The sequence below is a fragment of the Dendronephthya gigantea genome, unplaced genomic scaffold (assembly GCF_004324835.1).
Source record: "Dendronephthya gigantea isolate DGI-Jeju-01 unplaced genomic scaffold, DenGig_1.0 000149F, whole genome shotgun sequence".
In the NCBI taxonomy this organism is placed as follows: domain Eukaryota; kingdom Metazoa; phylum Cnidaria; class Anthozoa; order Malacalcyonacea; family Nephtheidae; genus Dendronephthya; species Dendronephthya gigantea.
Window position 1 is genome coordinate 33,803 of NW_021163159.1, and position 24,916 is coordinate 58,718.

At 36.0% G+C, this 24,916-nt stretch overlaps 1 protein-coding gene, 4 non-coding genes and 1 pseudogene across 5 annotated transcripts; 3 read left to right on the forward strand and 3 right to left on the reverse strand.

Moving 5' to 3' along the window:
- Positions 1-4,629: 4,629 nt before the first annotated feature.
- Positions 4,630-11,251, reverse strand: LOC114536866 (annotated as a pseudogene).
- A 154-nt stretch (positions 11,252-11,405) lies between these two features.
- Positions 11,406-18,685, forward strand: LOC114536841 (protoporphyrinogen oxidase-like). The gene is given in 6 exon segments (XM_028558179.1): positions 11,406-11,852; positions 13,254-13,505; positions 16,027-16,171; positions 17,165-17,565; positions 17,567-17,656; positions 18,086-18,685. Coding segments are annotated over 6 exon segments (1,440 nt in total). The 5' UTR covers positions 11,406-11,621; the 3' UTR covers positions 18,407-18,685.
- Positions 18,686-22,546: 3,861 nt separating this feature from the next.
- Positions 22,547-22,618, reverse strand: Trnap-agg. The gene has a single exon. It is a non-coding gene; the product is annotated as a tRNA-Pro (tRNA).
- A 737-nt stretch (positions 22,619-23,355) lies between these two features.
- Trnat-cgu lies at positions 23,356-23,428 on the reverse strand. The gene has a single exon. It is a non-coding gene; the product is annotated as a tRNA-Thr (tRNA).
- A 264-nt stretch (positions 23,429-23,692) lies between these two features.
- Positions 23,693-23,764, forward strand: Trnal-uag. The gene has a single exon. It is a non-coding gene; the product is annotated as a tRNA-Leu (tRNA).
- Positions 23,765-24,620: 856 nt separating this feature from the next.
- Trnas-uga lies at positions 24,621-24,702 on the forward strand. Its single transcript has one exon. It is a non-coding gene; the product is annotated as a tRNA-Ser (tRNA).
- Positions 24,703-24,916: the final 214 nt, after the last annotated feature.

Consider the following 24,916-nt stretch of genomic DNA (forward strand, 5'->3'; position numbering starts at 1 on the left):
AGAATATATAAATATTATTGTAACTGTGTATATACTTTCGTCACTTTCGTGTAATAATTTGTGATAGTGCATGCCCTGAATGATGCATGGTACATTTCTAGCTCAGTTTCGCCCTATTTAAACATATATATCCAGGAAATAATGCCTAAGACTAAAAAGAGATTCTTCCACAGATTTTATTACACTTTACAATAATGCTTCCAATAATTGAAAACCTGTAAACATTGTATTTGATTGACAAGGCAATCTTGTGACTAGAAGAAATTCTTTAACAAGCTGTGATTGGGATGCGAGTCTTGTAAAATGTGTATTGTAAACACATTCTCTGTCATATTGCATATTATAAGTTTTGATCAAAAACAGAACAAAAGTGAATTTGACCCATAATGTTGTTTTATTTTAAACTCAAAGTTCTACGAAAGATGTGATGCACAAAGGGTGCCATTTTAAATGTTACAAAATCACATCACATGTGGTTCATTAGACATTATGTTATATAAAATACCCAACATTCTACTTAATGACCACATTCTTAAATTAAAATGTCTACTATATATAAAATCTAATTGTAAAAACTGTCCGATTTTCATTGAGTGTGTTTGTGAAAATTTTCTCAAAAGGGTTTCTTGGTAGGGCTTTGGTCATTCTATCTAATCTATCAGCTAGCATACTTTTGGTTGAACAATATTTGACAGACACTACACCAAAATTAATTTGTTTTCTTATAAAATAATAAGAAATAAGATATGTGTGCTTGGTGTGATTATGTAGTTTAGGATTATGTGATAATTCAATTATTCAATAATTTCAATTCGATACAAATTTCTTGTATTGAAAGTTTTTTACTTCTCCAACTCATAGTGTTGTTGTGAAGTTGGTATATGTATCCTGATCAATGTGGAGCATTGAGTATCTGCTTCTCCTGCCCAGTCGACATTCGAATGTCCTAATAAGATTGGATCACAACCATTTCCAGTGGAATGGAAATGTAGAGTGTAGCTCTTTCTATAATTTCAAAACGTTATGAGAAATACAGCTAGATCTTGCGACAGAATGATCGTGAGCTTTAGAGGAACAAATACAAAGGGAAGAAGCCAAAATAAGTGTTACATAGCATCTGCGAGCAGGCTATCTAGAAGATAGAGAGTAAGAATTACTTGATTTAGGCTGATTAAGAAAAAGTCCTTATCCCATTTCCTAAAACAAAATTTCGGCGCACTTCTGCTTCAGCGTCTTTCGTTGGAGTTTTAGCAGTGCCATCTGTATGTCCAAATAAGACACGACTTTCCAAATACAAACGCATGTTGAAGGACCAAGCGCGGTAATTCGAACCATTCTGTTTTGCGAATTTCAGAGTGCTCATATTGTCAGGCATGTTTAAGCGAAATATCTATTAAAGGTGGGGTACAGTCCGTAATGTGAACAAATGCTTTGGCCTTTGTATCCTTGAGTCCGTATATTTCCTAAAATGTCAAGGACTTGTAGAATATTTGAGCTGAAAAGTATATTTCTAGCTTTCGACGTTCTCAGTTTGTTAACCACAAAAAGATTTGTTTCAAACTCATAAAAATTGGCTATGTCTATGGAGATATTCATATTTTCGATCATGGACAAGCATATGGTTGTTGAACGAATGTTATAATCAAGTTTTGTGCACACAGAAGACTTGCTGGCAGATCAATTTATTCGTGCAGCTAACAGAGCCCATGAGTGTAAACTGCAATATAACCATAAAGCTCTTGTGAAGATGTACCTAGTGCTTCTGCATGCAAATTTTTTCGTGAGTTATAAATCTTCACTGGTTGGACTGCTTGTTTGTTTCTTCTCGCTACTATTCCCTATTCCATAAGTAGAGAATCTGAAAGCCTTTCATCATGTCTTGCTAAATGAAAGCTTTTCTTTATTTCTAAGTTTGCGTCTTGATAATCATGTGAAGTTGCAGGTCCACTTTCGTTTTTACATAGGAAGAAAGCCATCTCTGTGAGCGGAAAAACTTATCGACTAGCGGAGTACAGTACAATGGGAAATGTTATCTAGCGTAGTTAACACAGCACACTCGTGAGAAGTCGTCAACACGATGTGATTGCCGAATTTTAATTAAAAAAATTACGAGGTGGAAAAGTAATCAAGGGGGGAGGTTCAGTTAAATGGCTTTTTACACTGCAGTACCTGTACCTGCTTTTTACACTGCAGTACCATGGCTTTTTACACGGCAGATTGGCTGGTGAAAGTTCGGTCTATGTAATTTTTTAATATACGTAAATGTACTTTGATTTGTCTAAGAACCTGTAAAACTAGAAAAGTTGATTGCACAAATTTTAATGACATGATTATTTTGTCAACCCCTGGCCTTAATCGGTCTTTTCGCTGCGTGACTCTTGGTTCGAGGTGCAAAACAGGAAAAAGGAGGAACGATTTGACTACAGGCCGGTAAACAGTGCCCGAAGTCTAGGTCTGCTATCCGAATGTTATCCGGATGTTTAAGTGGAGTAACGTTTAGTTTAATTTTCTGTAGGTTGACATCTGCTTGTCAAAAGAAATGCATCTCACCGAAATAAGGAAGGTGAACTAACGAAGGAGAGTCAGTATGTTTAGATCGATGTGTTGCAAAGTATCTAGAGATTCATGAAAGAATTGGAAAGAAACTAACTGCAATGTCGGCTCAAGATGAACAACTGATGTCCCAAATGCAGTCACGATGACAACTCGAATTGCATCTTGACTATTCGAAAATGTTTTTCCAACGTTCCTCGTACGAAATTGATGTACCATGCATATATGTGTGCGTTACTCTGGATGCATGTGTATGACGTTTTAAAAGACAGACATTAGAGTATTCTAAGGGAGTGGTCATAAAGCACGTGGTGTTAGCCGGGAAGGGAGATATAATTTGGAATAGGGTATGAAAATTCGCATGCTAATCATATATGTGTACGTTACTCTGGATGCATGTGTATGACGTTTTAAAAGACAGACATTAGAGTATTCTAAGGGAGTGGTCATAAAGCATGTGGTGTTAGCCGGGAAGGGAGATATAATTTGGAATAGGGTATGAAAATTCGCATGCTAATCAGGGTGGGGTGTGAAGCAAATTATATTGCTTAAAGAAAGTGTTTTTTTATGTGATATGATTATAATCGAAACATATAATCGATATCCTGTCCCTGGACAGCATATACTTTATGACCACTCTCTGTGATTTCGCCTCCTCCCCTGAAGTGTGGGAACATATCGCCTAATGGTCTGCATGTGTACAAGTTGACTTACCATAAGTCTATCCTAATTCCTATTATTGTTGAGCACTAAACCTATCTTAAACAGGTCTTTTTAACTTTTTGTATGATGAAAAATAGATTTCTTTTTAATAACAGTAATTCAAACATCTATACCAAGGTAGAGTTGTATTTTGGGATACAGGTGAGTGTGTAGCAATGATACGAATATTTTTTGTTTCTAAGACCCAGTTTACAATGCGTGTTGCATGTATTCCACAAAGCATGGTTGCTTCAACATGTTCTGCAAAACGAAAAAGTTCTAGGGCAGAGATACCGTATACAACTTAAACTGATGTCGTGACCATGTGAATCCGGTATATTGTAAACAACACCGCGGAAAAACGTCTGCGCACGCGTCAACTCTGTCTGTAAGTGAGATTAAAAATAATTAAAAAGCGGTTCCGAACGTTTCCGAAGGCTAAAAATGGCGGCAAAAAGGAGTGATTTCATTCGTGTTTTCAAATCCATATTTCGAGGGCATAAATAAACACTGCAGTATAGAAACTAAGAGAAAAAACGTCCAGAGAGTCCTAGAAGTGGCATCCTACAAAAACACCTGTAAAAGGTGACTGTTAACAAATTTTTCGTCTCAAAAATTTTGTTTATCAAATAAGCAACGACAGTTTCCGAACTCTTAATTGAGACACGTTTTATAAAAAAAAAATGTCGCCAGATACGAGACGTTTGCGTGTTCTCAATGATTGAAAATTAAGATGTATTTTACAATTTAAATAGATTAGAAAGCTTAACTTTCCGCGGGTTTTCTTAACTTTTAGGTTTAAACTTTTGTTTTCGAAAAATACTCTAAAGCCACCCCGAAAAAAAAGGAAAATTTACCGTGAATTCCAGTTCGTTCGATACTCTAAATGCTAGAAGGCTTTAAAATTTATGTTCTGTCTGGCCGTCTTGTATATTTTTGCCTTTTCTTAACTTATATTTTATCAAGTAATGGGCATGTTTTGTTCCAAAAGTTGATAATTAGATTTACCATCATATTTTGATATTTCAGCGCGTGCGCAGACATTTTTCCGCGGTGTTATTGTAAACGGGGTCTAAGTTAGGAAATTGAACTCCACTTCCAAGAATTGAGGGTAACAATAAATATATATATCAATTGTTCCTATGTTGATGAGTAGAGGAGTTTCCCTTACGTGCACGAACGATCTTGTCTCCCAAATTTTTCCTAAGTAAGATAAGGTGGTCCAGTACACTGAAAATACACATTTTATCCTGTTTTAAATAGTTCTAAGGATACAATCTTAAATGTCTCCCTAATCGATCTCTATTGTTTTTAATAATGTATGATGAATATATATTCAAAACCATTTTTTTTTCAAAATCAGTAAACATTGGCAATATCGTTAAACTTTTTTATTTATATCCTGCAAAAAAATGAATACTGCAAGCGTTTTATTTATTGTAGGTTCTGCTTCGAAGCAAAAATATTTACTAAATAAATGCAATTCCATCGTTCTAGCGTTAAAACCTGGCTAGTTATCGTGTTTATAAAAATGGTTCATTTTTCATCATTGGATGTGTCTGGTGCTTGTAAATATGGTCACATCTATACAACTCTTTTTTACTCTTGCCTGGCATGATAAAGTTTAATGTTATTCAAAGTTTTTTGACTGCTGGTCGACCCCCTGGAAAACACTGGCAAGAAAAACGACATTCAGCCAAGTTCCACCTAAGTACTGTTGGGTGCGACCCAGGTGTAAAGTCTGAATTAGCATTCGATCTTTTGGCTAAATTAATTTGCCGAAACTGTCACCTTTCTTCTTTTACATTGTCACTGGCTTAACGCGTACGTGCAATTTTTTAACGTATGTCCGACACAGAAAGTATTTCTTTAATATCCGCCGGCACGTACATTTTAGGCTAATGCCGTTCAAATATATACTTTGAACTAGATAATTTACCAATATCATTCCACAAGCTATTGATATAACCTATATTATCGATAATTTATATGAATGCAGGAGTTTGCTTCAATGGCTAATCCGGCCAGCCCTGCTAGATGTTACCATGATCACTCACTCAGCATTCAGCATGTCTTTGCCCTAGAAGCCGTCTAGATAGGTTTTCGTTATGCTGTCTTAAATATCGAATCATATCAGCTTGCTTTTCCAGAACATCATTTGGCCATACGCCATCGCTGGAAAAATATTAATTAAAAATTTATTACTGTGACGATTCAGACAACTTCAAACGAATTTGAAAAAGCTAACCCATGCACACATGTCATGGCATGGGACATGAATACTGATTAGTCAGTTATGCATGGGTGGCGCACTGGTCTTGTTCTGTAAACATGTTTTTAGGACACACCTGTAACCAACTTCTCCCTCAACTTCCATTTGAAAATTGTTTTCTGCAGCCATGTAACAGTCAGGCATGCTTCCCTCTCGTTGAAATTTCAACACTTTTACTAAAAGATAGAAAAAAATCAATGTATTTTATATTCATACATTCGGTTCAGTCGATCTATCATCTATGACTCAGAAGACAGTTGCACGAAGGCTGGATAGCGATTTTTTCAACCGTTAAATTTGCTTGAAAGCAATAAAATTTCAGCTTTAGAACGAAAAATTATTGAAGAGAATCCTCAATTTAGGAATACTAAGATTTAATCAAAGTTATACCCAACAACAGGCGATTTTAAAGAAAGTGAAAACCACTATCTGGTGGATAGGGCCATCCAGCCTTCGTAGAACCTGCCCCTGAAGGGCTGGGACCCGTCCAATTACGCATACAGTTATTGTTAAGGTTAAAGCACTCGCAAAAGCTATGCAGTGAAAAGTAAGGATCCATTGAAGTTGAGAGGCATCGTGATAATTCTTTCTACTGTGGAATCATGTTAAACGCTGGTATAAGCCAAACACCCCATCTTTTGGAGACGAGACAGTTAGAAAAGCAGCACAGCCCGTGCTGCATGTTTAACAATGGACGCGCATATAGAATGTGAATAGAAAAACAATTTTGACGGGACTTTAAATGAATGGCATCTTGACTATTTATTTACGAGTAATTATTTACCAGTTTAGTCGGTCCGTATAGGAAATATTTCCCTCCGTCTCAAAAACGTCCCTCGGCCTTCGCCTGTTTTTGAAACCTTGGGAAATATTTCCCTATACGGACCTCCAATCTGGTAAATAACATATCTATTTTCAAAAATTCAGGGGCTCAACACTTTGAGATGTTCAAACTTCACACTTTTACAATATACTTAATAGATATTGGAGTTTTTATGTTTTTTGATGTCTCTAATTTTAGATCATACATTGTCATAGGTTTGTAGTAGCAGATTGACAATGCGCTATACAATGCTCTATCCAAATCACCAATCGCCTTGTATGCAATAGTTGATACGCCTGATTAAAAATTCTTAAAAAACAGCTCCATAATTTACCTATGTAATAAATTACCAATGGAAAAACAACAAGAAACTCCAACGAGTAAACAATTTGCAGGGAAAATAATAATAGCGGAAAGTTGTTTGAGCCCAAGCATGATCCATTATTGAAAAGAACACCAAGAAAATCGCATTTCCTAAAACGAGAAAAGAGAATGGTTATATAATCAGATGATATAGAAATGAACATTTTACAATATGATAAAGGTATGTGAGCACTTTGAAATTTACACCGGAAGACAAGATCGAAAAAGCGTAGTCTAAGCCGAAGGGTGAACCATTTAGATGGTTGTTAACATTACTCCTTCGTGACAGAAATTGGAAGTTGAAGAAACTTCAGAAATATCTTATGCCGTGATATGGTTGCTTCTTATTAGAATCGAGATGTAAAAATTTGATACGAAGGCATCTTTCATGCAACAAGATTTTGTACAGTTAGTATATCATCAGGCTGCATTGCTTCCACTGTGTACAGTAATTCAGTAAAACTACAAATGTACACCTATCGCCAAACTATTAAAATTTTCTAAACTTCTTACAGCAATTCCATTACCACGGTCATAAAAAAACGGCCGGGCAAAACCTGAAACTGTATGATGGCATTTTATTTGTGTAACAGTTACCAACGGTGTAGAGATCGCAAAAATGTGATAATATAAAACATTTAGGCGAGTTATGCCGAGTAGTATGATTTTCGTAGCCGGTTAACGGTTTTAAGTTTTTATTGCTCTCAAAGATATGATCTATGAAAAGTGCACATATATTTATACGATTTTTCAATTTTGTACACATATAGGTGTACTGTTTTGCCAATTAGGCCTATACCCTATAATACGATTCTAACACTTATTGATTCGAATCGTCTAAAATGTCAAGTAAAACCGCTAACCTAATCAGTTTAACTGAACACGGTCCAAGTTCTCGCATACTATCCCGTATAGTAATATTCCCCCCGCTAAAGTTAACTGTTCTTAGGCCAAGAAATACATAGACAAAGTAATGCAGCTATAAAAGATCATTACCAAAAGCTAAAACCAGTGGTGGCACTAGTCTTAGGTTTTTTGTTGTATGACAAAACTGCAAGTAGCCATGAAGAAAAAGATGATTGTGTTGAAGATAGAGCAGGAAGTGAATGGTCATTACTACAAGCCAAAGTAGCACATGCAACAGAGCAAGAAAACAGAATGGTGGATCTTTTCCTCCAAGCTCACTCAGTTCCAAAACATTTGCGAAGACGAAAACAAAGACTTCATATGCCACCTAATAATAAAATTCAAGATATTTTATAGCAGGTGTCACAGTGTGAAACTCACCCTCACTACCCTGTCTAATTTCCTGATTGTTACGCAGCACAGCAAACTTGTCACAATGGAATTAAATGGCCTTTGGAACAATTAACTGATGGGAAGTGCATGCTTGTAAACTTGGGTTCACTGCTTGTAATTGCAAAATGATGGTCATTGAGACAAGAGTGCAATACTCAATAATATAGTCTAGTGAACAAGACCCAGGTTTCCGAAATGAGACTGCGTGTGTGCATACTATTCATGGGTTTCATGTAAACTTGTGTGACATACATGACACAGTCAGTGGATTCAACTAGAAATTGAATCAAAGTAATCACAGTGAGTTAATTTATAGTTTATGATATGCTGCATGTCATTTGCTGATTCTGTAAATCACAATTTGAAAATGTATAATTGATTTCACATGTCATTATACCTCCTATAAAATTGCATTCCCTAGGTAGGATTATTGAAATTTAAAAGTAATTTTTTTGCCTGTTCAGCTTTTTGGTGAATTTGTAAAGGATGGTTGTTGTTGTATGCTTAAAGGCCAATCCGAAATTCATAAAATAATAAATGATTTTATCACTGCACAAATCAGTATGTATTACAGCACAAGTTGCATTGCTATCATTGCATCTGGAATATTTCCTGCCTAACTGAATTGCTCACTTATTGATTGAGAAAAATAAACATACCAATAACAGAGCTTCAAAGCCAGCAATCCATGGTAGAAACAAACACATGACATGACATCTATTATGTGAAGAAATAATATAATTGCTTTCGGTAAGCAAATCAACATCTTCACTACGGACAGATTCCCTGTCACTTGTGTGCTGGAAAGCAAATCCCTATTGAATAAAACAGTGGATGACATATATTAATATTATTGAAATTAAATTTTAAGGATTTATTTTTGAAAAGGCAATGAGTATTGGTCTTATTGCAATGGCTGTAAAGGATCCAAAAATTATGTGGACTTATAATTGACTCATAAAGAAACTAGATTCTTACAGTTAGATTAAACCTTGAGAGCCTGTAGCAGTAGTTTTGGTAGTTGATCTCACAAGAACTCTTATATAAATGTTTAATGAAGTTGTCTAACTTCTGCTTGCCTAGCTCTAAGATCTAAAGGGAATATCCTACATAAAATGAATAAAATTGATTTAATTTCTTTCAATCACACATCTTTTATGTTCTCTGTCTGTTATAAACTGGAAATTGGACTACTGCTAACTAGTCATTCATATTATTGGTTGTATGGTTAACAACATTTTTATGCCCGGTCAAACAAAGCGATTAACTTTTTAAAATTCACCTTATGGGTACAAGCAAGGTTAAGCCCTAGCTCACACCAGTACCCTATAGGTATATACAGTAGGAGGCAAAAGTTTGAGTCCAGTGACTGTATTTCTTTGTTTCAGCAGCATATATTAATATTCTATGTACAGAAAACCTTACCGATAAGTGAACTAGAAAAAAGTAAACAAGTAAACAGAAAAATACATGCTGTACAACAACTATGAGATGTTATGATATTCATTTTTACGTATTTTAATGTGCAAACATGCATTTACATGTCATTGCTTAGTTCCCTCTTTTTTGCTCTTGAAATGACCTTTATTCTTGCTCGCATAGATTCCATAGGTTTTTTAATGTCACACGTTCAATACCTTGCCAGCATTCGTTGACCACTTGCCTCAAGTCAGCCTGGCTGGCGGGTCTGTGCCTCGCCCTCTTCCGGTTAAAACGGTTCTACAAGTGCTCCATAGGTTTTAGATCTGGAATATGAGGTGGAAAGCCATGACAACGAGATCACCAGAATGAGTTTGCTTCTAAACGATTTCTGGCACATAGAAGATGTGCATGTGCTTAGGGTGATTATCATGTAGTTAGACGTGCGATCATCTTTGTACCAGATGAAATTCCATGTCCTTGAAGAATTGGATGATACTTTTCTTTAATTAGGATCCTATTATATCTTTCAATATTGCCAAACCGAGCATGACCAAAGCAGCTAAAAGTTTGCTTGAGTAGGATTTAGTTTCTTCGAACCTCTCCAAGGTTAGTTGCATACCACCTTTTTAAATTCTCACTTCTTCTGCGATCTTACGAGGAAAGAATCCTTCAATACTTAATGGAACTATTTGTCCTTGTGCACCATCACTTTGCCCTTTTTCCTACCCATCTTGGGCAGTGTAAAGGAATGAGAACTTTATTTTGTTATAATTTAGATCATTAGGACCAAAACAGTGTGCAATTAATATAGTTTACAGTACTGAAACACTAGCACGCATGTCTTAACTCCAATACGCTGCCAGGATTTAATACTGGAATTCTACAACGACTGGACTCAAACTTTTGCCTCCTACTGTATATATATATATATATATATATATAATATATTTATATATATATATATATATATATATATATATATATATATATATATGTAAATATATATATAATATATAATATATATATATTAATATATATATATATATATATATATATATATATATATATATATGACACGTTTCCAAAATGAACGAAATATTCTCTTGCATGGTTGTAGAACATTCTACACATCCAAAGCAAAAAAAACAATACGATTTATTCAAAATTATTCCTACGGTTTTTACTCATTTTAGATAATATCATTTATAGATTGAAAATTTCGATGCATAGTAATATAAATGGTTAGTGGCCACTGGCCATGCAGGTATTCTGAAGTTGTTCCCAGCTTTTCAACCAATATTCAGGACATAACACCAAGGCTACGAACTCAGTAATGTAGGCACTAACAATTAGCACTTTATAAAATCAACTTGCTAGAATTGCAAAAAAGCTAGTTCAGCATAATATAGTATGCTTCATAATTCATATTGACTGCAAACATGTAACTGATTGCATTAAATGGCAGATAACATTTCTAGCAATTTGCTTGGGAGGGCACCAACTTCAAGGTTCTTTTTGCGTGGTTGTTCTGTTACGACTGATATAAACAAAGTTAATTTTCATTTTTTATCCATACTTACTGAAGGCACTGTTTGTCTTTGGCCTCTAGACGGGCCAAGGCTAACCATTATCGACAGGACGAGAAGCTGACTTGTCAAATTATCTTTGTAACACTGTTAAACCGAAAACAACCTCTTACACTTCCGTTCTACCTTTGTATCTCGGAGCAGAAGTGTTTGTCTGTGCCCATCGCATCGCCCCGATCACCTATGAACATTTTCGGACTTCCGTACTTTGGGCCCACTGCCCAGTTTCATTTTCATGTTCAACAAATCTTAAATACAGAAATTTATATTGAAATTTATTCCTCCAGATTAGGATTTGATTGGATTTGAGGTTAGATTTCGGATCAGAGTTAATGCTAATTAACCATAAACGGATAAACCTAATCTAAGATATAATACCTCACTGATAATTCCTGTATTTAGGACAATGAACTCAAAAGAACGTTCTTTTGAGTTCAAGGATTTACTGAATTTACCGAGCATGATACCGTTAGCTGAGTTTCGCTGATTTTGCTCGTCGTCCTCGTCCTGTGGCAGGAATAACCATAAAATTATGGGGTTACTTCTTCGTTAGATTGCTCATCAATTTGGCATACTTTGTTGTTAATACAATTTAATAATAATGGCAGAAAGAGGGAAATTTTTAATACTAGGAGGAGGTATAGCAGGGCTGTCAGCCGCCTATAGTTTGCTGCAGAAGGTTATAAATCCAAAGAACATTACTCTTCTGGAGTCGTCTTCGAGGTTAGGAGGATGGATACAGACAAAACGGTACGAAGACGGTGCTATCTTTGAACTTGGGCCTCGTGGTCTAAGACCTAGTGGACCAAGTGGAAGAGCGTCATTACAACTGGTCAGTGCCTATTCTTGTATTGTTAAACTGCTCACTGCTGCACAGTTGTTGCAATTTCAGTATTAAATACACCCTGTTGCTGATTATCCTCATCATCACACAGGGTGTCCCTTGCCAAACGTTGGAGGATATTTATTTCAAATATAACCATTAACCAGTTTGAAGTAAGATTAAGTAGATCATAAACTATCATAATTTGGTAGTATTTTTAACTTGACCCTCATTGTATACCCTCTAAATTATTTTGCTAGATACCATATAGACAGCCCAAAATTGCATGAGAAATTTTTCTGTAAATTATCAATATAATGTAATAATGTATAATTAATAATGTATAATTATTACATTATTGTATAATGTAATTATACTTATTACATTATATTGACGAATTACTGAAACATTTCTCGCACAATTTTGGGCCGATTGCCAACATGCCAATTTTAAAACACTAGAATCTACTCACAAGGTTTTGAGAAACCACAGTGGCCCAGCCAGCCTGTCAATTTCATGTTCATTGACTGTTAAACAATAATTTTCTAAAAAAGTTAATAAATATAACAACTTGAAATTACCATATAGCAGGGGAAATCTTCAGGCTGGCTATGCCACTGAGGAAGCACCCATCAGTTTGAAACAAACAAGCCATTAGAAACATTGGAAACAAAGCAGTATATGTACTGTAATGTGTGAACTTCAAGGGCATTGAAGGAAAAAAATTAATATAAGGGTGAGGTTCAAATTCATAATTACTTTAACCAATTCATGTGAATTTGAAGTTTTAAATTAATAAAGTTGATCATTCAAATCTGTAAACATTTAAAATGAGACTAATTGAATCATTTAAACATGGACAAGTGTGCATTTTGCTATCACACATTTGGATAGCTGCATTAGCAACACAAAGTTTAGCGGAGGACTTTTTTTGCAACACCTTGTGTTTAGTAAACAACATCCAATAGGTCACCTAATTGGGTAATAGTTTTAAGTTCAGTAAGCCTAAATTTATAATAAATAAGACAGATTAGTTTAATGGTTGGTCAGGGTTAACCCTTTCCTTTGTATGCAATGTAAAATATTTTGATTCTAATAAACATGTGCAACTAACTTTTAGACTTTTTAAATTTTTTTATACCAAAACTTTTTTATACCATAGTCACCAACTTGTAAACAATTAAAGAAATGCTGAACAGAATAAAAAACGTGTCATTATTTTGCTGTTGAACTTTAGGAACAATATTGTATCACAAGATTCCCAATATTTTTGCTCCTTTTCTGTTCACTCTGGTTAACTGTTGCATGGTTAACTGTTGCAATTTCAGCAACTGATTGAGATGCCAAATTGGCCCTGCAGTTTTTTTTAGAGAAATAAAACTTCTTTACTACTTCAATACTTTTTTCTAGGCATATGATCTCGGGCTGGAAAACGATGTAATTGCTGTTTCTTCTGATCACGTATCTGCGAGGAATAGATACATATATGCTCATAACCGGATGCACAAGCTTCCATCTGGCATTGGAGGTCTTTTTAGGTCACAATCACTTCTCTCAAAGAACTTACCAGGAATACTTCTCAAGGAAACGCTAGTACCGAAGAGGAAATTTGAGCATGATGAAAGTATACATGATTTCATTAGCCGAAGATTTGATAGTGAGGTATTATCACTATTTCATATATCAAACTTTAATGTTGAAAAAGTGTTTAGCATGTTCAATCTACCCCAAAAGCGATATGCCATATCTTTTTATTATCTGTATTCGCTGGCAAAAATTGCGCCATTTCATCTTACTCAATCGGGAGTTTGAAACAATGGTTTTTAACATGGTCGTTGTCATATTTTTATAAATGGTCGTTGCCATATGACTTCGGATATAATACAATTATTGGATGAGGCTGAGCATGATATAAAGAATTATTCAAAATGTTGCTGTTGAACTTTAAGAATAATATTGTATGACAAGATTCCCAATATTTTTGCTCATTTTCTGTTCGCTGTCATCGTTGTTCCCAGGTACGCGGATGGTCTAAATCACCTTTTCATAGAAAAGAACCTGAAATAGTAGATGCATGATTTTGCGCTAAATGCTAAGGTTGCTGGGGTTTTTTAGATTTTAATTTTAACTTGAATTAAATTTTTAATTCTAACTTGACGCGCAAAGTACTCTTTTAAACATTAGGAAAAACAACATTTAATTCGATTTGAATACGAGCTTTAAACTGGCACATTGTCACATATAGTTTTAATTAGAATGTCATTAAATATGAAGTTTTTTAAAATAATTAATACGAGTTTTAAAAGGCAACGTCCGTTTACAAAAGGGAAAATTGCGTCGGAGATTTATGATTTATAATATGACATGAGCAAGAATTTTTTAACCTAGAGCATGCACTCATTATATCACATCAATCTGTGGTCATATAGGATGATATGAGTGCTGTAGTCGGAACTTGCAAACATGACAGGAATTGTTGGATAGTAGAAACCTTAGCTACGTTATGAGCATTTAGGGTCCACACAAACTGGATGCGATTCAGCGCAACGCAAATTTTCAGTTTTTTCTGGAAGAAAATTTCGAGAGCTATGGGCTCCAGACATGTCAAAATTGCTACCCTTCAGTGATTATCAAGAATATCATAACATATGTAAACTCGAAAATTCGTAAAAATCGCGCGGCGTTGGCGGATCGCGTCCGGCGTGTGTCGGCGTTTAGGACAGCAGCGTCAAGTAAGACGACAAAAAAACCCAGCTTGATATTTTTTGTGCCATGCACCTTGTGTTCGTATAATTCAGTTAATAGGAGAAAATAGAGATGTTGAGCTTGTTTGCAGGAGTAGGCGAATTTCACATTATTATTAAGCTTTAAACAAGATTAAGGTAAAATCTCGTGTATAGGACTACTACTGTTTATTTGAAGCTCTACTGTAAGCAAAAAATTGACACTTTCCCATGAATATATTGTTAATGTATGGTCAAAGATCAGTGCTAGGCATTTTCTACTTACCATTGACCTCTAAAAGCACGTGGTCAGTTTCGGTTATGGTAAATTAGCATACCAATGGTACGAATGTACAATGTTCACCTACCAACCGTCCCACCAGTGGTACGAATAGACAATTTCTTTGCACGAAGGGAGATTTCCCTGACCAACAGGCAAAATGACTAGTCCATTCGTATAAAAAATCCACGAAATTTACCATTGGTATGCTTGCTACAGTATTGGACAACCCTCAAATACTATTTGTTGTGACATTAATCCTTAACAAACACAAGTCATGTATATGCAACTTATTTTTTACCCATCTCAAGCGTTTCTTCCAGAGATTGAGTAACGGATATTTATGCATTCATGTCTAAATACAGTGTGTATAAAAAAAATTCGAATCCAACTTTGACAGGCTGCTGTGTATAAAATACTAAAGTAAACGATATTATTTTTATATGGCAACAAAGATTAGCTTATTTAGTTTGCGATTATACCGTTCTTATATCGACACGACCAAAACTGGCCGAGTTATCGTCTTTTAAAAATTGTTGCTCGAAATCAAATTTTTCCGCCGATGGGAATTCGAAATGAGACCTCCAGACAAACGAAAATGCAAATTAATTTAAATCGACAAACTGTTATGTAGCAAAATTGAGTTATGTACCATAAAATGTTTTTACAATAAATGTTTGTTGTTCCGTGCTTAATGGATAAAATTGCGTTTTAGTTTTCAGTAATAATTAGATTTTACAGCCCTTTGGAACTAATTTTCAATAAAACAAACGCCCAATTCTCATCGGCGGAAAATGGTGATTTTTATGAACTTTTTTTGTTGAACCAGTACTTCTTCATTTTTCAACTAAATTACACGTACAGCGTGTGATTTGATGAGAAATAAATGAACTTAACAATGGTGTAAAAATCAACCCAATTTATCAAATATAGTTTGCATTATTACACGCAAAATTTCGATTCGAATTTTTTTTATACACCCTGTAGAATCGAAGCATGGCTCCTAGAAAGCTTTATTAAACAATTAATCCATATATATATGCACGCATTCGTGCTCTTTTCTGTATAAACAGTAAAACAGTACATGACTGAAGATTTTTCTAAATTCTATATTCATTCGTGTAATGCCTGCAGGATTAGAGGAAATCTAAACTCACGCTTCGCTTGTTTTGTTCATCAGGTTGCTGACTATATTATCGATCCAATGTGCCGTGGTATATTTGCTGGTGATATCAAAAAGTTAAGTATAAAGTCGTGCCTTCCTATGGTGTACAATCTTGAAGAAACATCTGGTTCCATTGTAAAAGGATTATTGTTTGGCAAAAGTAAGTTTTAATTCTTTTTATTATTAAGTATTCACTGTCAAAGTTTTTTCGGAGAGAGGTGTGGTTGGTTAAATCATACTTGACTGCTGATATGATCCCAAAGAACCAAGCATTATGCGATAATGAAGCGTTGCTGCGTTTGCACCTTTTTTATTCCATGAATCGGCCATTCTTCCTGAACAAATATTTCGCTAACGTACATATATGAAAGTTTACAACAATGGCCATCTTCAAAAGTTGCCTTTCCCATATAGTCTCCCTGCGTAATTCGACACAGGTGCACAAGCTAGCTCAAGCATTGTTTCTATAAGGCTATTATAGCTTGACGAATACATAGTCGCAAGGGCAGGAATGTAGGGAGTAAGCTTCCTGATATTCAGGAACTTAAAACATAAACAGAAAATGAAACTGCGTAAACAGAAGAGAGAAATCATTAGATATCAATCTTGTGTTTGTTTACCATTAATTGGTCGAGCTTTTTAGAGAAGTTGGAATACACGTATTATCATGCATTTAAGTAATAAAAAGCTACAAGGTTAACGAATGAGGAATTTTGTTCGGTTGAAAAATTACGCTCATTCGAACATTGCTGGCAATTGGCAACTTTGTTAACATAATGTAATATGATTGTACCTCTTTTTCAATATAATCAATATAATTAACGAATATAGCCATTGAAATGACACATCTGCATGCGCAAATCAAGTCGATTGAGGGCAGTTATATCTTTTAAATGCTTGTACAGTTTTCATTGTCAATAATCAAGTCGGTCAAGCCTTTGCACGAGAATGGCAAGTTACAACGAGCCGAACATTTTTAGAGGTCTTTGCACTGATGGCCTTTAGTGCGGACTAAAGTCAAGTACTGCATTTTCAGCTACGAAACATGTAATATACTCTACATTCGTTAGCACAAAAACATTGTATATCTTTGTGAGGTATCTTTGCCTAGATGTCTTTTCCTGTAATTAAAAAAAATAATTAAATTTTAAAGGTCCAGAAATACCCAAAGAAGTTAACTCACTTATCACGAAAGCGTCTGCAGAAAAATGGAGCTTGTGGACTTTCAAGAGAGGTTTGACCACATTTGTTAATGCTTTGGAAGATAGATTAATAGACTCCGGCGTCAGTTTATTGAAAGACATTCACTTAACGTCATTAAATGTAAACGAAAACAGAGAAATTCAAGTCAAGGACGACCAAAGAGATAAAGTATTTGCTGCGGATCATCTCATTAGTTGCATTCCTTCCAAGAAACTGGCCGAACTCCTTCCAAACAAGCATGCTGATTTAGCAGGTTTTCTTCATAATATAAAGGCTGTTACTGTTGCGGTTGTAAACTTGGAATTTGAAGGGTCAATTTTAGAAATGGAAGGGTTTGGTTATTTATATCCCTCTTGCAATACAGAAAGTGCTGGGTGTTATCTTTGACTCAAGTACGTTTTCAGAAGGAGACAGGAAGTCGTCGAAATCGACTCGTTTAACAGTAAGTATATATAGAGCATAGAGCATATATATAAAGAACTCAGTTATATCCCCCCACCAAAGTTCAGAAAATAGCAATTCAGAATTTCCAGGGGGAATATGCACCCGAACCCCCAAAAATATGCAATAAATAATACTCTTTGATAAATAATACTTGATATAAGCACGTGTGATCATAGAATGTTTCTCGACCTTGAATAGTTGATTTCGGGTCAGTTAATGCAAACGAAGCCAAAATAGGTAACAACAGTAAAATTTCTTGTAAAAGCAGTGAGATTTTCTGTAAAAACAGTGCAATTTGATTTTCGGAAATTTCCGTGCAAAAAAACAAATTCCACTTTCTCTCATTTTCTATCTATAACGATTAGCGAGGCGAATCATGCACCCTAGCATTTATATGACAAAAATTGACCAAACAATCCCTTCTTAGGTTATGATGGGTGGTAACTACTTTGAAGAACAATTCGGTAATCCCAACGAAACAAGCAAAGATCATTTAAAGAATGAAGCACTTGTCGCTTTGAAAAACGCACTTGGTATTCAAGGGGAACCCAGCAAAATATGTGTTTCTATACACCAAGAATGTATACCACAATATAATGTTGGCCACTATGACCTGCTTCAATCTATTAGGCAATATATCGCGCGACATCTGCCACTGTCAGTTTCTGGATCTTGGTATGATGGGGTTGGCATAAATGATTGTATTTATTATAGCCAAAAGACAGTGGATAAAATACTCCACGATTAGGGAGATAAATATATTATAACGTTGTGTTAACAAAACTTGTTTAAAGATAACGGTTTATAATGTTTCCGAACAAAAAGCAAGGATGTGCATTTCAAATATGCCTGTATTCTATGCCTTATCTCCTTGCTTTTTTAAATGGAAAATAATAGAATTTTCAATAAAAGTTAAAATCTGTTTTGAGGTATTTATAAATCACATTTAAACAAGACGCCCGTTCTGGCGTTAACTCCGGCGTGCCGCGCACGTGCCAGTCTTCGATATAAAGCGCCTGGACATAAACAATACAGTTCATACTCATTTAGATGCCTTGCGAACCTAAATGTTGTTCGATCGCGAAATTCAGAAGCACATCGTACTTTAAAAAGTATAGAAGTTCAATTGTTCAAAAATGTAAATAAACCGCATGATACGTTCACTTTTTCTTATACTTTGCCTTTGGAATTCGCGTGTATAGTTATAAATTATTAAATCTTCAATCCTGTGCAAACTGCGACGTGTCAACGCGCCCTGTTGCCTCATGACTATACGCGTTATACACATTGAAATACATTCTTAATTGTCGTAATTTTTTCCTTTTAAACCTATTTTGAAATACATTGTTAATTCTTGTACTTTACTTTGACTTCACTTCATTAAAAATACAAAACAATCGCACCGTAACCATTAGCGTCACTTGGGCTGCATATAACCAACTTCTGGAAAGATGTGATATTTTATAAGTGATATAAGCTACGAATAAGATATACAGTGTGTGAGATTTGAGAAAATTTGAGGAGTGGAGCGAGAGGGCGATTATATGCCCTCGTCTTGGGCGAGGAGTAGACTGAGGGGGGTTGTCTTTCCCCCGCCTTTCCTGACTTTCAAAGCAAGCTTTCTTCAAACATTTAATTGTCTTAAGGGATAGTTAGCGATATCTGAGGATAGAAAAAGTAGGGATAGATAGGAGTAAATAGGAGGATAAATAGGGGTAAAGAGGTTTAAATAAGTACAAAATGACTTGACCTTTTTATATGTTTTTTTCTCACCTATACCGTTGCCCCGGGAGCCGAATCCACCCAATTACTAAATCGTTTTGTATTCATATACCCCTCATTCACCCTACCTATCCCCTGATTTCCATTAAGATTAACTTTGATTTCCAAAGATTAACCGAGTATAAACCGCCTCTAAGCAACATACCTACAACATTTTTTCTTTTACTCCGTGAGAAACGTACCATCCTGTCTTTGATACCTCGATCTTGTACTTGGTAGTCCACGACTTTACCACAAGGCTAACTGGCGATTGTTGGAATCCTACACTAACTTATTCTCCATACCCTAACCATATAATATTAATAACGAAAATTTCCACCTGAATCGAGATTCGAACCTTCGACTGTCGACACATAAGACCAACAACTTGCCCACTGGAATGCAAGATCATCTGCTAAACGATAAGCGTTATTTAATTTACTTTATTCTTTTCACGAAGTTCATAATGAAAAAAGGTTATGGTAGAATTCGAACCTTCGATTTACCTCTTGAGAGACAATTGTCTTAGCCACTAGACTGCGAGATCTTTTGGGAACGGCTATGGTTATTCAATTTACCTTATACTGTTTACGAAGCTCATAACGAAAAACGGCTATGGTAGGATTCGAACCATTGATTTACCACTTGGGAGACAACTGTCTTCGCCACTCGAGTCTAGTGGCTCGACTACAAGATCTTGTGCTGAACGGCTATGGTTATTTAATTGAGTTTATCCTTTTCACAAGGTTCACAATAAAAGGGCTTACGGTAGGATTCGAACCCCCAGCTTGGAAGCCGGGAGAGCATTGCCTCACCACTAGACCAGCAGAACTTGTGGCAAATTACGACACTATTTTATTTTTATTAAACCTTTTTTCGAAGGATTGTACATAAATTGACGACCTCAATCAGTTATGATGATTTATGTTCTTGTCTAAAACGCACATAACTGTACCTTATATTCGTAGCTTTAAACTAATATCAACCATTTGTGTTGACGCAAAAATATCACAGGTTTAGAAACCCTTGAGTATTATCTAACCATAGGCTAGTTATATGTGGCCCAGGTGAAGCTAAAGTTGCGGTGCGATTGTTTGCGGTCAATGAAGTAAAGTCTGATTTCAGAGGTCACAAAATAAAATTTCAGGAAAATGGTATTTCATTTGGTTGACTCATTAGAATGATTCAAAATTCGCAATTAATTTCACAGTTCAAATTCTCTTAACCTCCGTTAACATAAAAATATTGTCACGTTTTGCTCTAAATGTCAACGTAGTTTTTAATATTTTGCAAAGACTGAATACCCTTCAATATATCACCTTCCAAATAACGCCTTTTACAAAGTAAAAAATCGACATTTGGCACGATATTTATGGGTTCGCGATGTAATAACGACGATCACCTCCACCATTGGGCCCACAGATTTCGAGCCTGAGCGGTTTTGGTCATCGACGTTAAATTGTTATTTCGCAGTTATTCTATAAGGTATCATACCTTACACGCTTTTTTATTTCAAATTAGAATTTATATAAGATGAGCCTACACAAGAAGTTTCATTATTTACCATGCCCAAGTTTAAGGGGTAGCTACGTTACCTATATGAACAAGCTTTCCTATTGGTTGATGATAACACAGTTAATAGAATATACATGCATGGTTTGGAGACCACATAAAACTACAATACAACTGATTAACTATGTTGAGGTACATTTATGCAAAACTTGTTCCTTTCTCATCACATGTCTATTGTATTTTGCACAGATAAACCAATAGCAATCTTATAATTAAAATATTTTTGAAGTCAAGGTTGAGGAGCTTAGCAAGACGAATGCCATTGGTACGTTTAGCTACAATACAATAGACACGTGCAGGGGCGTCGGAACGCCGCCAGAAGTGAGGGGGCCCACAAAGTGCCTGCCAAGTGCCAAATGTGGGCAACTTTCTAAGAGGTTACACTGTTACAGGGGCATGCCTTCCCTCTGGGAAATTTTTAAAACCAGAGTCTGAACACTGAAACGCCATATCCTGCACTTTGGGAGAAGATTTACCAGAATTCTAACAATTTACCAATTAACAACTTACCTTTGTCAAAAAGTGGGGGGGCCCAATGATACTTAGGCCCCCCCAAATAAAAAAGTGAGGGGGCCTGAGCCCCCCCGGCCCCCCCGCTTCCGACGCCCCTGGACACGTGACGAGAAAGGAACCATTTTTGGCATAAACGTGGACAATAACATAGTTAATGAGTTGTATTGTACTTTTATTTATTCTCCAAACCATGTATATTCTATTAACTGTGGTTATACATATACAAGAAACCGGTCAAAAAACTCGTTCATGTTCGTAGATACTTATTAATTTTAAGTGGAAAATGTGAAGAGCCCCGTCAGAATTCGAACTCTGGACCCCAGGTTTACAAGACCAGTGCTCTAACCACTGAGCTAAAGAGGCACCCGTGAAAAACATTCGTGGACACTGCATGTTGTTATAATTACATTAATGCGAAATCCTAGCGCACAATTTTTGTATGAGGTTGATACTTACATTAAGGGCCTGTTTACATGGAGCCGAGTTACCCGGCTAACCGAGTTACTCGGCAGCACCGAGTTCTCGCTTGTTCTATATATTGTATGCATATCTCGGTTGACTGTTTATAAGGCGCATCCGAGTAACTCGGCGTGCCGAGTTCTCGGCAAACGGTGCCGGGTTCTCGGCAAGGCGAGTTACTCGGTTATACCATATAAACACTTTGCAACGGGAAACTCGGCTAGTCGAGTGGAATATTCGCCAAACACGCATTCGCGTTTACGTTTCATTTACCACCATTGTAAAAAACTTTTTGAAATTTCGCACCCTACATAGTAAGTACGTCGTGTATTTACAATGTACCGTAACAAATACCGAGTTACCCGGTTCCATATAAACACAGTACCGTTTTGTCCCTGCAAGGCGAGTAACTCGTTTACCCGGGTAACTCGGCTCCATGTAAACAGGCCCTAAGTTGAGAGCGTGCATCTAATGTTTGAACGAGAACACATACCACATTTTTTCTGAAGAAAATACAACATAATTATAGACCATCAGCAAATTGTTGCAAAGGCTGTTCCCTTTCAAGCGTGAGGGGCGAACAGGGCTTGCACGGGAATCGAACCCGTGACCTCTCGCACCCTAAGCGAGAATCATACCACTAGACCAGCAAGCCAAGTGCAAAACACGGGAAGTGTTCTTTTTCGCATATTTCATCGCTCACAAAAAGACGATGTAATAGCAAGCATGGGAAAATATAAAAATCTTTTCATGTCATATTATTACAACAAGCCAAGCTATACTCTGAGTGAAAAAGGACTTGTAGGAATCTTAAATCACTATAGTTACCCAGACCATGCAGACAAACGCAATGGTAGAAAATAGACGATTATTGTAAACACGATAAACAATCTAGGGTTTTAACCCTAGAATCTAGAACAACGGAATTGGTTTCATTCAGTTCTAAACATTTTTACCGCGTAGCTGAACTATGAGGCTACACAAGAAGTTTCATTATTTACCATGCCCAAGATTGACGGGTAGGTACCTATATGAACGAGCTTTGCTATTGGTTGATGGTAACAATAGAACACAAAAAACACAATGAATTATTATAGATATTGATTTATAAAGAACAAGTCACAAACATTGTTCAGTATCGTTTTACATATACAAGAATCCGGTCAAACAACTCGTTCATGTTCCTAGATACTTAGTTTAAGTGAAAGATGTAGAACGCCCCGTCACATTTTCGGGCTCTGGACCCCTGGTTTACTAGACCAGTGCTCTAACCACTGAGCTAAGGAGACACCCAGAAAAAACATGCATGCGCAAATTGAAATGTAAACACATGTTTCAAAAAACGTATTTTAGTCTTTTACTCACCCTCACCATACACAGTTAAAAAAATTAAGCCTTATCAGAGAGTTGAACTCAGGACCGCTGGTTTACGAGACCAGTGCTCTAACCACTGAGCTAATAAGGCAAACCCGTAATTCTTTTGAAAAAGGAAAAATGAATCAACGGCGAAAATATTAACAATAATCGTCTATTTTCTACCATTGCGTTTGTCTGGTCTGGGTAACTATAGTTATTTAAAATTCCCACAAGTCTTTTTTCAATCAGAGTAACTTGGCTTGAAATAAAAATGACATGAAAAGATTTTTATATTTTTCCATGCATGCTATACATCGTCTTTATTGTGAGCGATGAAATATGGGAAAAAGAACACTTCCCGTGTCCTGCACTTGGCTTGCTGGTCTAATAGTATGATTCTCGCTTTAGGTGCGAAAGGTCACGGGTTCGATTCCCGTGCGAGCCCTGTTTGCCCCTCTCCATTGAAAGAGAACAGCCCTTAGCAACAATTTGCTGATGGTCTATAATTATGTTGTATTTTCTTCAGAAAAAAATGTGGTACTTGTTCCCGTTCAAACATTAGATGCACTATCTTAACTTAATGTAAGTATCAACCTCGTACAAAAATTGTGCGCTAGAATTTTGCATCAATGCAATTATATCAACAGTGTCCACGAATGTTTTTCACGGGTGCCTCTTTAGCTCAGTGGTTAGAGCACTGGTCTTGCAAACCACTTGCAAATCTTCTATTGTTATCATCAACCAATAGCAATGCTTGTTCATATAGGTAACTACCTAACCCTTAAACTCGGGCATTGTAAATAATAAAACTTCTTGTGTAGGCTCATCTTATATAAATTCTAATTTGAAATTAAAAAGCGTGTAATATATGATACCTTAAAGAATAACTGAAATAAAAACTTAACGTCCATGACCAAAACCGCTCATGCTCGAAATCGGAATTAGTAGCCATTGCATGATTGCAGTTGATTTCCTATCTCGGATATGCTGCTGAATGCTCAATCACCGATGCATGATCTGTTTACACGCTCTGTGAACTGCCTGATTTCTATCAATAATCAATTCCTATGATAAAAGCTTCCGCCAACCGTCACCGCGAGTTCCACGAGATCCTTTACTTTTTCTCAGTCTTATTATAATTCCCAAACTCGGCTGGCAATTGAAAAGCAGTTGGGAAGGCATACCAATTCCAGAGAACCTATTAATGTGCCCACGACGTAAAATGTGTGGTAAAATCAACAGTTAAGTTCCAAGCTATCAGTGGTAAAGCAAAATAAGCGATTTTTGAGGCAATTATATATGTAGTCGTGGCCGAGTGGTTAAGGCGACAGACTTGAAATCTGTTGGGAAATTCCCGCGCAGGTTCAAATCCTGCCGACTACGACTCTTGTTATTCCGAAAGATGTTCATATCACACGGAGAAATTGTTTGCCACCAGGTGGAATTTCGTTTCAAAATATACGACATAATTTTTTTTGCATTTTTAGAAAATACCAGTCAAGTAGTTAAAATGAAATTTTTAATACTTGATGTGAAATCGTTCTGATTCGGTTACTGAACATGTAAATAAACATGGTGATTGGGCTAGAACGAAATT